This window comes from Anguilla rostrata, chromosome 14 (genome assembly GCF_018555375.3).
Source record: "Anguilla rostrata isolate EN2019 chromosome 14, ASM1855537v3, whole genome shotgun sequence".
Taxonomy (NCBI): domain Eukaryota; kingdom Metazoa; phylum Chordata; class Actinopteri; order Anguilliformes; family Anguillidae; genus Anguilla; species Anguilla rostrata.
The window spans coordinates 19278240-19294358 of NC_057946.1; the positions used below are offsets into that span (position 1 = coordinate 19278240).

Sequence of the window (16119 nt, forward strand, 5' to 3'; positions counted from 1 at the left end):
GACACTTTGATTACTTGTACACTGGTTGCTAATTGCTTATTAGTAAATTGTAGGCTGCCAAATATAACATATCTCTGACAAACCTTCAGACTGTGATAGAAGCCAATAGCTCAAAACATGTCAGTGCTTTACAGACCTTCAGTGACATGCATTGAAGACCAATCTCATCCTCACAAATTAGACATGATAACCAACAGACTGATCTAAACATAATTTTACATTCAACATTTTATGGGAAATCACATACTACCAAAACATATGTGTCCACAGTGCAACATGGTACATCAATTGCAAATGATCTTGTATGTAAAATAAATGATTGTCTGAGTGGAGAAAGCAAGTATGAGTACACACAGAAGGTGTGTACATTAATTAGGTTGTATCCCAATGACGCAAAAAGAGGACCACAGATCAGCTCATCAGTGCATTATGCACAGAGGACAAACTGTTTCCTGGTGGCTTTAAATATAAATGGGTTGCTTTAATATATCTATCATAAACATTTCAAACAGAAAAATATATCTAAACTATGATCTGAATTTCTTATTTTTACATCAAAAACAGACAATTCATATTGCCGCTAGAGGCACACTGTCTACCATTCGTGCCGAGTGCACAAATGGAAAAACTTCCAGTGCATCACTTCTTCTGATACTCATGAATAGGCTACATTTGACTCTAGAAAAATTAATTGGGAGATGTTATATTGCATTAATAATGAGAAAAGTTTCATCAAAAGTTTCATAATTTCCGATAGCACATAAATCTTCCATCCATCCATCCATCCATTATCTATACCTGCTTATTTTTGGTCAGAGTCGCCAGAGGTGCTGGAGTCTATCTCAACATGCATTGGGTGAGTGGCAGGAATACATTCTGGACAGTTTTCCAGTCCATTGCAGACTGCACCATTCACTCGCAGATGGATGGATTCCAGGAACTACAAGGGCTCTGAATAGTTCTGGGTATGGATGATTCCTGAACTGCTTTGTACAATGGAAAAGGGGCTTAAATTGCCCATAGGTATCAGTGTGAGTGGATGGTGTGTGTGTGACCTGCAATAGATTGGCGGCCAGTCCAGGGTGTATTCCTGCCTCTCGCCCAATGCACGCTAGGATAGGCTCAAGCACCCACCATGACCTTGATCAGGATAAGCGGGTATAGATAATGGATTGATGTATGTTCTGTGACCTAGTTAATTAAAGGCGAATTTTATTTAATTTAAATAAATTATATAATATTTCCTTTAATAAATATGGGAAAGGCAAGTAGCCTATGTGTATTTTCCTCTCATGGTTTACTGAAGACCCCGTGCATAAATAAATAAATAAATACGGTTTATATGACATTAGCCAAATTTAAACAACAAAATCATTTTGTACAAAAAAAATGTGTTGTATGTAGGCCTACGAATCTTGTTTGAAGTTATACTTTCCCGGAAGATCGACGTCAGCGCCAGAGGCACCGTAGTTTGCGCAGTCGCACAAGCTTATTACACTCTGCGCATGTGTATTTCCTTTGAAGGCCAGGTTTGTTTATGCTCCAAAAAAAAATCACAGAAAAATGGCAGCGGACAGGCTGTAATGAGCTAGCAAAAAGAGTCGGGAAAACATACGCGTACATTTTTTAGAAGAATCCAGGGAGGGCGTAGTCCAGATACCAGTGAGACAGAATATTCACACGTCGCCAAAATGCAGATCACTTTGAAAACCCTGCAACAGCAAACGTTTAAAATCGACATAGACGGAGAGGAGACGGTGAGCGCGGGTGGATACACCATGCATGGGTTGGAAGTGGTGTAGCTAGCCTACTCCGTTGGGAAGGGTGGTAGTTGGTTAGCTAGTTCGGCAGCGTATTTGTGTTTGGACCGGGATGCTATTAGTTCGTTAAGTTAGTGCTATTATGAGGTAGTTAGTTAGCACAACAGGTTGAATAACCTGGCACGTTAACCAACTTGACACGTTTCTTGTCCCAAAACGGTCTGTCTCCAATTGCTAGCGACTAGCTAGGTAACAGTTCAACTGGCTTACGAAAGTAAAAGTAGGCTAGCTGTTACTAGCATTAGCTAGCCACTCGGCTAACGTTAATTTAAAAAAAAGAAACGTATAAGCGTGTCATACTTATTGTTAGCATGTAGAATAGCAATAAACGAACTAAATTAATATGGGGTTTAACAGCATGCTAGCCAATTAGCGGAGAAAAAATGTGAAATGGCTAAAACATTAAGTTAGCCTATATCAGTGGCGAGCTAATTGCCAAACAGTCGGAGACGATCGACCTAGGTTGTCGAGGTCTTGAGCTTGCGATTTTAAGTAAAGCTACACTTAATGAACATTGTAAAGCCAACGTGAACAACTGGCGTTTTACACCAAATACATTTTGTCTTGTGGAAGTAGAAAGCGTCTGTAATTTTCTTGTAGCTTGCTAACACATTCGGTTAAAGTTAGCCATCTGGCCGTTATGTTTTCCAGGTATTCAGAGCGTAGCGCTAGTAAGTTAACGTTTGTCTGCCCTAGATCTCATATTAAACACTTTAACTTCAGCTGTTCAAAGTTGGTGTGTTGAGGGTATCCTTCAGTCTCAATTTTTTTTTCAAGATAACTGACAGCATAAGTTAGCTGGTCTGTATAACTAACTTTGTTTGAAGCGAGTATCTTCCACTGGGGACAACATGGGGAATTGGCCTGTAGAACTATGACTTGGCACTTTATGACTAGTACTCTTGTAGACCGATATTAAGTGCGTATGACTGATAGTCAAACTCGTTTTGGTGTTGAACTTTGATTATACTCCCAGGCATGGTTGTGCTGCTTGGTGTTGCACGGTCATCTAGGCATTCACTCTTTCTATATATTGCCACCAGTTGCCTTTATCTTAATGAGGCTTAAAAGGTAAATCATCCCCGTGAGACAACAGTGTGAGCAAACGTCCTACATGTTGTGTCCTCAGGGCTGTCAGGTACTTCACAAACAGCCCCCCAACCCCCCCCCCCCCCCCCAACCAATGTGTTAATTTCCTGTGTGACAATGATTAACACATCTTAGTTCAATCTTTTTATACTCACATAACATCCTAAATTAATATCACACTTTAGTGGTTTAAGCCCTATAGTTTTTTGAAGAAGAATGTCATAGCAAAGTCAGGCATTGAACAGTGTAAGTGAGCTTACTTATTAATGGACATAATATTCAGTATGATCAAGCCTGTATATAAACTTGTTTGTGCTGATTTTATAACATTGATGTTGATGCTCAGTAACGGACACTTGATGGAAAAGTTCATGGTTGTGTCCAAATGTTTTGCTTTTTATAACAGTTTTAATGTTATAGAAATAGCAATGTTCAGCATGCTGTATTTGAACCCCTCTGGAATCCCAAACAGTTACAACGAATGGTTCACTGTCTGAAATGTCTAGCTCCCCAGGTTCTGTGGCTCCGGTTGTCTAATCATAGAGCTCTGCTCTTTATGGCTGTGTGAAACATACCCTTTCAATAATTGGGGTGTGTGCTTGTGTTCTTAGTAGAATGGACGCTCAGTTGGTTGACCCTTGACATGCCTCTGCAGGCCTGTCCTACTACCACACAGCTGTTCTCCTTCTGTATGGCTGAGCCTATGGGAGATCAGCCAAAGACAGGGATGTCCCAGTAAGGATTATGTGTTAGAATGGTCCGCATTACGGTCCAAGCCTTTTGATATCGTCTGCAGTTTTGTTGATCAGTGCTACATAGTGTATGCACAGAATCTGCTCTCCTTGGGCGATCCCAGCTTTGTGCCTCTCGTATGGGCAGCTGGTCACAGTTGCCACTGGTGCTGCCAGGATGTGATACCAGATGTGGTTGTGTGGAGCACAGCAGTACACTGAAGCTCACTGTTGCAGTATAATGAGCCACCTACCAGTCAGCAGGGATGCACCCAAATGCAGAAAATTGACTTATTTATGTAGCCTATATTTAAAAGAGTTGATCTGTAAAAATGTAGAATTAGAAATATCAGTGATAAAAATCAAAATTGGAACTACTGAACACATGTAAATTGTGGTGATGTACGCCACTTCCTGTTGAACGGTACTGTCTGTTATTTTTGGTTGGTCAAGCCAGTGAAAAACAGCCTAAATAAACATGTTTTCAGGTCAGCCCACCAAGGACATCTAGGCCTGATAAGAGCAGTATTTTTTCCACTAGTGGATCTATGAATGTTTTTGATTCTGGTCAGTATTTCTGTGGAACTGCCTTGATAAATTTCCTGAGCAGCTGCTTTAGTGCTTTGTTATTATATTAGCCCATCAATCGAGATGGGGAAATAATAAAGCATATTTTTCCCTTGTAAAAGTTAATAAATAATAGCTCAGTTAATTTATACTTAAATTACTTAAAATGTGCATATGTCATAAATGACTTATGACATGTATAGAATTAGATCGAGTTCAATATACCTTTACTGGCAGATTAAGTTTAGGAAAACGAAACTGGGGACTGTTTTGTGTCAAGCAGTGCATACATCAGGACATAAGACTGAACAGTGGGATGGGGTGCTTATGTTGAATTTGTGTCTGTGTAGTAAAAGTAATGAGTGCATTGTGTGCTGAAGAAGCATTGTCACATGCCTGTCATATTCTTCTGTTTGATCATTGGCTTTCATTTTTCTTTTTTGTTAAAGGTAAAGGCACTGAAGGAAAAAATTGAGAACGAGAAGGGAAAAGATGGTTTTCCAGTTGCAGGACAGAAATTGATATACGCAGGTATGTTTATTTCTTTATTTTGAATTAGCCTGTACTGTGTGCCCATTCATTAGCTCAGATGTGTACTGCTGCACTGGTACGCCACTGATTACTGGCCCATGACTCTGACTGTTGGCACATTTGTCACTTTTCTTACCTGAATCTTACTGTTTTTTGGCGGGATAAACTTGTTTTTCAGGACTACAATTTTTTTTTTTTACTAATCTTTTAAAATGTAAATGTATGAGCAAGAAAAATTCTTTATCAAACTTTTAGAAACCCTATCTTATAAAGCAAGATCTTATATATATTGTGTTCTGGGTGTTTGTGCTATCATTTTCAGTTAGTGAAAATTCATTTTTTTTAGTTTTTGGTTAGTTTTTTCCAATGATCTACTGAACAGAATAACAGTGAAGTGGCCAGCTTTCCCACCAGATTATTCTGGGAATTCTAAATTCATGTTTTAGTCATTTTCGTCTATGTTGATGATCTGATAGATCCATTAGACTGTTTCTGCTAATGACTGTCTGCTGATGACAAGATTCTCACACAAAGCAGTAGTAGTATACCAATGCAAAAAGAGATACATGGATGAACCTGAAATGGCATGGCAACGTGGTAGCTATGGCTCGGTTTTCTCTGTTTTGCTATTAAATGTTGCCCTAATTTTGTTAATCTATTGTATATCTATTCATATATATATATTTTCATATGTTTTGCACACACTCCCTGGCTGATTAATAATCATAACAGTCCTATAGCCAGGCAATAGAAGGGTAGCTACCAAAAGTCCATTAGTTAACAAGTGACATAAGTACAAGAGAGCATTGCATGCAAAGTACAGAGAACATCGGTATAGATGTACACTTTGCTGGTATATTTAGCTGTTAGAACAATATAGCTATTACCAAAGTTTGGTCAACATTTTTTAACAGCTTCCTTTTCTCCTCCAATTTGCAATGCCATATTGTAATTGTAGCCCATTCATATCTCTGCAGTTTCACTTATGTAGGGCAACGAATGGGGTCAGTAAAATTCCCCTTCTTTGTTTTTTTTTTTTATAAATTGTTTTTTGAAATCTGTGAATCGATCCATTTGGGCTGGTGTCATGTCAAATTTATCATTTTCTGGTGACATCTGACAGGCTAGAAGATTTGCTCATCCATTCTGTAATTGAAAAATGTACTTGGATTTTCATCCCTGCAGACTTTCTTTTCTTATTTGCCCCTCTCCCATGTGAACCTGTATTCACACACTTTAGTTTTTGTTTTTTGTTAGTTTGCGTTATTTTTCTGAAATATATATTTAAGTGAAGCTAAATGTCAGTGTGATTACCATACAGCATGAAAGCTAATGCTGTACATTTTGTTCACACCTCTGTATGAGTTATTACTGTCTAATGAAAAGAAATTCACAAGAACCAATTTATGCATTTTATTTGTCAGAAGGCTGGACCTCCCTGTGCTTCAAAGAAGCAGCCCATTTACATTCCTCACATTGGAGCCTTTGTTCTGTTTAGAACCAGTTCTGTGGAATCTGACTTCCAGGAAGTTTCACCATGTTAGACTGTAACTAGTTCCAATTTTAATCACATCACTTGCATTTTCTTAAATAATAATGCTATACTGCATTTCTATCCCTGTTGCTTGATGGTAGCACAAGAAATGGCTGTAGTTTTGTGCTGTGATTCTGCTAACAAATTCACAGCACAGAAGCAGATGGATTAAGAATTGTTAAGAATTACATGTATATAATTTAAAAAATAAATGTATCTTTTCTTTCAGTTTTTTAGCCCAGTTGTTTGCATGCCTGTCTCAATCCTGCTGCATACTTTGTCAATTTTTGATTGGTGTTGCAAATTCCATAGCCTGCTCTCACCCAACAGTTAGTCGTTTGCAATATTTTCCCCTGGAATCCCATGTGAAATTAATGAATGAATTGCCAGAGACTTGGACTTTTTGGCTTGCAGTTCACATTGGGGGAAACAACCACGGTTTTAAACTTGGGAGGTAAACATTATTAAGTTACATGGTGTTTGCACTAGGGCAATTTCAGCTGTACCTCAACATATTGCAACTTTGGCATGCCTTGATGTGGACAGAAACGGTTGTGTCAGCTCTCCTTCTGGTAGACTTCTGAATGTCACAGTGGCCGTAGACTTATTTACAGTACGTTCATGATGTGAATTGCGGTATTGGGATGTTTCTTTTTCAACATTCTGTCCACAACTTGTAGTACAGCAGGAAATTTGTTTGCTTTTTGGTTTTTCATTCTAGCCTGAGAAATATTAAAGAATAAAGAGACCCTTCACACTGACCATGTAAAATTATACAAGTATGCACAAAGCATGTAGGATTCAAGCACCCTTCTTTGCTTGCTGTGAGTTTTGTGTGTTATAGAAGATGCTGCTAAAGAGTCTTTTATTGATAAACTGTATTTAATGTTTCCCCCCTTTCCCACTCAGGAAAAATCCTTAATGATGACACTGCACTCAAGGAGTACAAGATTGACGAGAAGAACTTTGTGGTTGTCATGGTGGCTAAGGTGAGAACATGATACTATGGCTTTGAATGAACTACCCTATAAATATCTGAACATAAGAGTACATATTGAAAGTTAGTGCCTTTCGCTTCATATAGGCTCATCATTTGCCTACTGTTTAGCACTGTGTCAGGTTTGAGCCCCATACTTACTCTTCTAAAATTGCACTGAAGTGCAGCTCGTCCTCTAGATGACATAGAAGATTCATGTGATCATTGCTGCGTGATTGTAAATGCTGCCAGTTGCTTCTTGTTGCTTTCACCAGCTGTTTCTTGCATGCTATAGCTCCTAAGGACAGGACTCCCAGTCGCATACTGACTAAGATGCATTCTCTGATTGCTTTTGCAACCTCAGATATCTTCCAGGACTTTAACAGTTCATGCAATCATTTAATTTAAAGCCATGTACCTAGTCAGGTGTAGTTTTGGCAGTTTGAGACAAAATTGAAGGTGCAGATTATGATTATGAAAAATCTTTAGTCTTGTAAAAAGGAGAAACCAAATTTTATCTTGGCACCGCAGCAGGATATAAAAAATGTGTTTTTAATCATTAAAAAGAAATGCCTATAACCGCAGTAGCTTGTCAAGATTGGTTGAATTTACTGGCCCTGTTAATTGCTTCATCACACATTCGATGTTGCTTCCTTCCAGCCTAAACCAGCATCATCATCTGCCCAATCTTCCACTGCTGCCGTGACTACAACCCCAACCCCACCCAGCACTACGGCGCCTGCTGCTGCCCCCGTTGCATCCACCACTGCTGAAACCCCGCCCAAAAGCACTAGCAAAGAGGACAAGCCCGCTGAGGAGAAGCCCCCTGAGAGCACCGCCCCTGCCTCCTCTCCCGTTAGGTACTGGCATCATGTCAAGTCACGCATCGAGAGCCATTAGCTTACTGTTACAGTGTAAAAAAGGCAGTGTCAGCAACATGGAATTTTCCTAGATTACTTGCATTCTAAAAACTAATCCAGCATTCTTTCTGGATTATTAACAAGGCAATTTCAGATGTTTCAGATTGAGCCGTTTTCAAAGAGGAGGGGGACATAGGTGGGAAAGTCCCACGGCAGTACCTGGAAGTTCTTCTTGTACACTGGGAGTTTTTAAAGAGTGGTGCAGCTTGCCACTTTAAATCGAGGCAGAGACCCTTGTGCTGCTGGTGTCCAAGCTTGCTGCAGTGCTGGGACTGGGACAAGCCTAACTGTGCTGAATGGTCTGTTCTAATGTCATTCAGTACCATCTGTCCACTTGAGTTTTTGTTAGATAAATAATATTTTAGGCAATGTGAAGATAATGAAAAGTCTACGAATGACTGTTTCCCCATGGCTGCCTGAATATTTGCCAAAATTACCCTGATTACCCTGAAATATTCATATTTTCTTGTCATTTTTGGTTCATCTGGGAGCATTGCTGTAACTTATTATGCATAGAAAATGCATAGTAATGCATAGTTCACCATTTTACCGAGATACCTTGTCTGCATGGGTTTTGAATGTAATGATATAAATGGCCATGTTAGTTTTCATTCACAGACAGAAGTCAAACAGAAAGAAAGATGGCGTTTCGTTTAAAACTGATATGCTGAGATTCTTCATATTTCCATGACCAAACCAGAATGGAGATACATTGTCAGCAACTCAGGCTCTTTTGCTGCAGCTACATCAGCAGCCGTACTGAATGGCTTTAGCTGAGGTTAATTAAGGGCTGAGAGAACATTTTTGGCAGGTCTGTTTGAGAAAAGGGTGCCAAGACATTGGGGAACAGATGGTATGAAGGTTACATTAACGGAGACTTGAAAGTATTAAGAGGTTCTGTCACTAGGGTGGAATTTGGATCTTCCTCTTCCCTCTGTGGGTAGTATGCTTCAATCCACCCCCCCACCCCGCTTGAACCGGTTCCAGAAAAAAATATCTCTCCCACGTTACAAGCTCTTTATGCCACTACATGTTATTGGGTCTTTTTTGTCAATGGCAACGTTGACGGAAGCTTCCAAATGTCTGAACTGACATGTATATGTAAAATGCTGTGAAGTATTACATCCGAACTTTCAAACGATTTCTTAAATATGTATGACGCATAGTGCTTTTTCACAGCATCCTTTTCTGTTTCTTTGCAGCTCATCAAGTCCCGTGACAAATGTGAACATTTTTGAAGAGGCCACCTCTGCTCTCGGTTAGTGTTTTTACATACTCCATATTCACCTCTGTAATTAAACGGTGAATTTGCTTTTGATGGCAAAGATCAAAATAGGTTTGTCAAATAATGACTGGTTCGGTAATGACAAAAGGTCAGTGTGTTATACCGTAATCATACAGTGATAGATGTTGAATAAATTATGGATGGCTCTGTGAAATTGGTACCTGTGTCTAGTTGGTTTGTAATTATGCAGTGCTTCTGTGTAGCCCGGAGTCTTGCAGTAGGCATGTGAGGTGCAGTCCTGCCGCTGCTGCTGGGTGGGTGTGAACTGTGGCCTGTGTTTGAATTCCCCCTGCTTTCCAGTGACAGGCCAGTCATATGAGAACATGGTAACGGAGATCATGCTGATGGGCTACGAGAGAGAGCAGGTTGTGGCGGCACTGAGGGCCAGCTTCAACAACCCAGACAGGGCTGTGGAGTACCTCCTGACAGTGAGTGTGGCTTTGTGCACTGATATTCTGTTAATAAAACATGTCCAATGTCCTTAATCTACAAACACGTCTTCTGTGTAAACATTTGCTTGATGTAGATAACTAAACCATGCTTATTACCAGACAGATGCTGATATTTAAAAGGGCAGGAAGGTTGTGCGGATTTTTTTCTCCCCATTGTGGTTGAAAAAAACCCAGTGTAAATTGTATGTGGAATATTACAATAGACACAAGTGTTGTACCTAAATGGTTCTTGAATATGCAAAATATTATCCTGTGGTCTAATATTGTTTTCTTTTAGATAAATTTGTCTGCCTAACAGAAGAGTACTTTAACTGGATAAGGAACTCAACACAACTGTGGTGCAAGTGCCTCTGCAAGTGTGCTGCTCTCTTCCTCAGGGTCTTCCGGCAGAGGAGGAGAGTCACACAGTGGCCAACCCAGTTGTTCCCCCCTCGGGGGGGACTCCAGCTGCCACCACGGGGTCCCTGTCCTCGCCCTCCAGTGCCACCCCCACACAGCCCACTACCGCCTCTGGGGGTGAGTGTCACTCAGACCGTGACTCTGGTATTCTTCGGTCTGTGTCATGTCATTTTGATTGCTTCCTGACCCTCCATTTTGTTCTCAAGCTCTGTAGCCTCACTTATTGCTATATTAAAAGCCACATTTCTGTAATTATTATTTTTTATTATTAATTTTTTTTGCCACTGACTACACAGCAACTCGTGACCGAGTCTGCTTCCCCATAGAAGTCTGTGATGGAATTCTGTGCTTCTTGGAGTTAAGTTGCCCAGATGACAGCGCTGCTGTCACACACATCTTTCACGACACCGCAGATGCTCAAACACTTGTGTGCACAGACACACACGTATGCGCACTCGCGCCGTCAGTGTAAAACGAGACAGGAATGCTGCATGGTTTGAGTATGTGACGGGCTGTCCCGAGTCATTGCCGCTGTAGCTCCCCTGCAAAAGTGAGGCGTCTTGGCCAGGCCGTGGCGCGGTGGTGACGCTGGTTCTCTGTGTGACCCAGCCAACCCTCTGGAGTTCCTGAGGAACCAGCCGCAGTTCCAGCAGATGAGGCAGATCATTCAGCAGAACCCAGCCCTGCTGCCTGCCTTACTGCAGCAGATCGGGAGGGAGAACCCACAGCTGCTGCAGGTAGCCCAAACACACGCCCTCGTTCTCCCGCAGCTGATGAACATGTGCAGTCTGTCTCCATGTGTGCCCCATACCCAAACCTTTTCATAAGCAGAAGTAAGAAAGGTTGCAAGATAGAATGTGAAAGGTTACAAATGCAGTTGAAAAATACTTCATTAGTCAGTTTGTGAAAATAAATAAAGGGTTAAAATTGATCTAGGAACACTGCTTGCTTGGGAACATAGCAGAGTTCCCATAATCCTTGACAGTGGTATTTTAAAGTGCTAGTTTTTGTTTAGAGATTTTGGCAATAATTTTGAAAAATGTCCGTGTTTTATAGTTATGCCATTAGAACCTGATCTTGGATTAGAATTCAGTGTGCTCTTAATTGCTGTTCATGAAAGTTGAAAGAGTGCTATTTTCATTTCCAAGGATATTGTGTCCATTTCAGTTTAGTTTTATTGATGGTCTGAAGCACTGAAGATTACTACAGCTTGCTGTTCAGGGTTTATGGGTCCTTGAATTTGGTAGAATGGGACCTTAAAGGGGTTCTAGGTCCCTGAAGTTGTGTGAAAACCCTCATTTAGAAACATGCAACAAGTTATGTGTTGATAAGGCTGTTTCTCTTAAAGTGCCACAGCTTATTTGACATGCAAATGTTTTTGCCCACAGACCTATGAGAAAGTACCCACGTTTTATTGAAGAATTTCCCTCTGTATTCCCTCCAGCAAATCAGCAGTCATCAAGAGCAATTCATCCAGATGCTGAATGAGCCTGTCCAGGAGGCAGGTCAGGGTGGAGGTGGAGGTGGAGGGGGAGGGGTGGCGGAGGCTGGAGGGGGACACATGAACTACATCCAGGTCACTCCCCAGGAGAAGGAAGCCATTGAGAGGGTAGGCACACAGGAGAGTAAAATGGGCCAAAGAACATTTAATAATGACAATTATCCCAATAAGAGCCTGATAGTAATAGCAATTGAAACAATAAGAGGAAATTAGCAGTCCAATGATTGGAGTGATGAGCAAATTTTCTTTTACACGTATACTTTCAAATCTTGGCACTATGTTTTAAATCTAGTTTTCTACCTACATAACTATAGGGCCCTTGTCTTATTTTTTCCTTAACTTTCCTTTCGTTCTATGTTGTATTTGGAAATGAGCCCACCTCACTTTTATTTTGAAAAACCCTCCTACCTCAGTTGTGAAACTGAAATTAGAAATTATTGTTAACACAAAAGAGAAGGGGCGAGAGGGAGCCTGCATTTGGCAAGGTTTATCTTTTGATTGCACATGTAGTTCATATTATTCTTCAGATTGCGATCCAAGGGATGACTGAGAGCGTTAAGCTTTCTGAGGGCTTTGCACCTATTGCGACAGACAGTTGCTTGGGCATGTTGCTACAGCTTTACTCAGCTTGGATTTTCAGAAGTTCAGGGTGTTTAGCTTGCTTCTGTGATAGCAACGTCATTCCATTTTGTTTCAGAACACAATGTTCAGGTTTGTGAAGTGAATTCCTTGCAGGGTTCTGTATTAATTACTGAATTCTGTGCTTCGTATTCCACGATCCTGTGCTGTCGTAGGACCATGTTTTTGAGTTATAATTTAATCTAGGTCAAATAGATATGTTGTAAGATAAGGAGACAAAATGGTTTCATTTTGTAATCAACGACATTTAATGTGTAATAATTATGAAGCCACGACAACGGTACCTCACCATACTCGGCCAGTGTATCGAACCATTCCAAATTTATTTCCCTTTCAGAACCCATCTTACTTGAGTTTCACTTGTGGTCACAACCTAAAATGTGCCCGGGTTGTTATCTGTTGTTTCCCACCCACATACATTTTTAGCAGTCGATCTTACACTACGTGGCCAAAAGTATGTGGACACCTGACATCAAAAATCCCAACCAAAATTATGGGCATTAATATGTTGGTCCACCCTTTGTTGCTGTGACACCTTCCACTCTTTATACTAGATTTCTGCAGGGATTTGTTTCTGTTCAGCCAGAAGTGCATTAGTGAGGTCGGGCACCGATTGGGTGATTAGGCCTGGCTAGCAGTTAGCTTTCCAACTGATCCCAAAGGTGTTGGATGGGGTCGAGATCAGGGCTCTGTGAAGGTCAGTCAAGTTCTTCCACACCGTTCTTGACAAAACCATTTCTAGTTGGACCTCACTGTGTGCCCGGGGGCATTGTCAAGCTAAAACAGGACAGGGCTTCCCCAAACTGTTGGAGAAGCAGAGAATCATCTAGAATGTGATTGTATGCTCTAGCATTAAGATTTTCCTTCACTGGAATGGAAGGGCCTTGCCCAAACCATGAAAACAGCCAGGCCAAGGAGTGTCCAGATACCTTTGGTCATAAAGTGTATCTGTATAAAAGTGTATCTATATACAGTCCATTTTTTCAGGTATTTTACTGAAGCAGGTACCTTGCTAAGGTGCGTAGGGCTGCTCAGGGAATATGCCAGTACCCCCGTGTGGGCAGGGGTTTGTTCCCCCACTATGGAACTTTCGTAACTGTGGTCCCTACTCTATCTCTTACCTGTCTGAATAAAGCAGAAAATTACAAAACTTTTATTACACTGCTGCCCGTATGTAACAACTAAAAAAAAGGATTGTAACTAAGACGGTTAAGGCAGTTGTTCATATTTATTTATGTGGGTTGTTATTCATTGGTGGAAGTCACCTGACTTAAGATCGCACGATAGCTGTTTAATTTGTATTGTACTGAATGTAATTCCTGATCCCTCTGCTTGTTTCAGCTAAAAGCACTAGGATTTCCTGAAGGACTTGTCATACAGGCTTACTTTGCCTGTGAGAAGAATGAGAACCTGGCAGCAAACTTCCTTTTACAACAGAACTTTGACGATGATTAAAGGGAGCTGTGGAAATTTTGCTCAACTTTTTTTTTTTTTTTTGATTTATCATTGGGGGGGGGGGGGGAGGGTTGGGGAAGGCCTTTGATTTTTCTAGATCTTACATCAATTTATCATCTTGGTAACACTGGATCAACATCTGTGTGAAAGAAAGGAACCGTTTCATAACACTTCAAATTGGTAACTTGGTAAACACCCCTTGCTTCATTAGACAAAAACGGTGCAACCTGTTCCTTTTTCATATAGCCTGGATGAACATGATTGTCTTTTATTCTTCAGAATGAATACTGATTTGAAGTGTTTATTGCCAATTAAATGTTTCCCAACTTGTCAGCTGCACATAGGTAGTGGAATAGGTTGTTATGTCATGCATCAATGTTTTTTTTTTCCTTTTTTCTTTTTGATTGGACAGTATAGGCTTGCCAGTGCTGTTTAAATTTACACAGTAAAGCAAAATCAGTAAAGATTTTAAAGCAAACTTTGTTTTCTTTTTATAAATTACCATTATACTGTTTATTAATCTGAAAGGAATTGGCTCCAAGTGTAGTGCATGCAATACGCTCAGTTTACATGTTCCAGGGGAATTACATGTACACAACAGTGAACTATCGCCATATTTTCATGGAGACTGAATGCAATTCATTCTAGTGTTATCAAAAGAATTGAAGGCATGTAAATGGCTTGTAGTAGGTGTTAGTATTTACAGTTCCTATTACTACAATTTACTGTCATTTTTACAGAGAAATAAAACTTTTGAATGTATGAAATGGAAGTAAATTTTGTTTTAGCGTGAACTGAGGTTAGTTTCTATTGTCCTCTTATCTGATGCCATTGGACTGGTTTTGCCTGTCGTTGCCACTGAGAAGGCAGCCTTGCTCACTTCAGAACCTTGCTGTCGTGAATCAATAAGTGAGCACCACTCTACTCAAAGAAGGGGGGGGGGGGATGAAGTGTGGGTATAGCATATGGCAGGTGTTTCTCTGCTTGTTTGGTTACAAGATCTAATCCCAGTTATAACTTTTCATTCTCTTGTTCACTTCAACAGGTAGTCACAGAGGATCTGTACAATTTTCCACCTCTTCTGATAGGATGTATTTAAAATATCATGCTTTTAATTCATGCCACGTTTACCAGTCACAGCCCGGCATTAACTTAATGTTACAAAAGATTACTTCATGCCAAACAGTTGCAAGAAAGCATAAATGCTACACTGAACACCTGTTTCTGAATTCGGCTGTTGAAGCCATTTTGTCACCCTTGCATCTGGCAGGTGCAGTGGTATTGTAATATCAGATTTGTCCACATGGTGGCAAGAGAGCCATGCCATCAAGAAATGCACAGCCAGTACGATCAGTGTTCTCACTGCCTGTCAGTAAGGGTTATGGGATTTTACAGCCAAGGGAGGTCATGGGTATAGGACATGTAGCAAAGAAGATAGGTATTTATTACCACAAGCAAGGGTGTATGTGATGAGGTAATATTTACAGAAATAACAAAACTTCCAGAATAACACAAAAAATTGGTTTAAAGCAGAAAATAAAAACGACTAGTAGAAAAACTCATTCTGTTAACCACCCGAACACTTGACAGTCAGTTGTAGCCATATTTGTTCCTCCCCTCATTAAAAAATGACTTGAATAGGTTACTTCACCAGGACTCCTCCACTGGAGATGGCAGACGAGACAACAGCAAAAGAAAACACTCACCTTATTAACACTCCTGACAGTTTCTGAAACAAAACATTATCTTAATCAAATGCTGAGTGCATTTGCAAACTTTATGCAGTTACCATTGCACCTATAATTACCTATCCTGAACAAAGATAAACATTTACTAAATGACTGTCTACCCTTCTAACACAATTTGGTACAGTCTCCCATCTCAGTCACACCAGAGTGGCATTATGCCAAAAGTGGTAAGAAGAAACCAGTCTAATTTCTTTTTTTTTTTTAAATACGTCCTCCTTGTAGAAGTTGTTTTAATGCAGACGTATTATAAAGAGCAGAATATTAATGCGTAACAGTCAATCTAGGATCACTTTATCCTTACCTAACCTCATCCCCACACCCTTACAAAAACAGCATATGCTGCAATGCATGTGGATTATTTGAAAAATATATTTCACCATGTGTTTTAAGCATACATTGCTGAAAGCAGCTGTAATTTGTATATTTACCCCCACGTTTTATTGCAATATATGTGTTTTCCATATTTTACTGT

General features: G+C 40.2%; 1 protein-coding gene across 3 annotated transcripts; it reads left to right on the forward strand.

The window, feature by feature from the left end:
• The first annotated feature begins 1515 nt into the window (after positions 1-1515).
• rad23b (RAD23 homolog B, nucleotide excision repair protein) lies at positions 1516-14666 on the forward strand. 3 transcript variants are annotated; one of them, XM_064307251.1, is made up of 10 exons: positions 1516-1757; positions 4657-4738; positions 7182-7261; positions 7909-8108; positions 9371-9426; positions 9754-9881; positions 10283-10421; positions 10914-11041; positions 11749-11913; positions 13786-14666. In XM_064307251.1, the coding sequence occupies exons 1-10, from the start codon at positions 1692-1694 to the stop codon at positions 13897-13899; spliced, it is 1158 nt and encodes a 385-aa protein (XP_064163321.1). In that variant the 5' UTR covers positions 1516-1691; the 3' UTR covers positions 13900-14666. The 3 variants fall into 3 exon arrangements, with proteins under 3 accessions (XP_064163321.1, XP_064163322.1, XP_064163323.1); XM_064307252.1 differs by lacking the exon at positions 1516-1757 and adding an exon at positions 1799-2958; XM_064307253.1 differs by lacking the exon at positions 1516-1757 and adding an exon at positions 3029-3155.
• The last annotated feature ends 1453 nt before the right edge of the window (positions 14667-16119 follow it).

Coding starts and splice junctions, on each gene's coding strand:
- rad23b (XM_064307251.1), top strand. CDS start 1,692: ATGCAGATCACTTTGAAAACCCTGCAACAGCAAACGTTTAAAATCGAC. Junction 9,427..9,753: donor AGAGGCCACCTCTGCTCTCG/GTTAGTGTTTTT, acceptor CCTGCTTTCCAG/TGACAGGCCAGTCATATGAG. Junction 11,914..13,785: donor AGAAGGAAGCCATTGAGAGG/GTAGGCACACAG, acceptor TGCTTGTTTCAG/CTAAAAGCACTAGGATTTCC.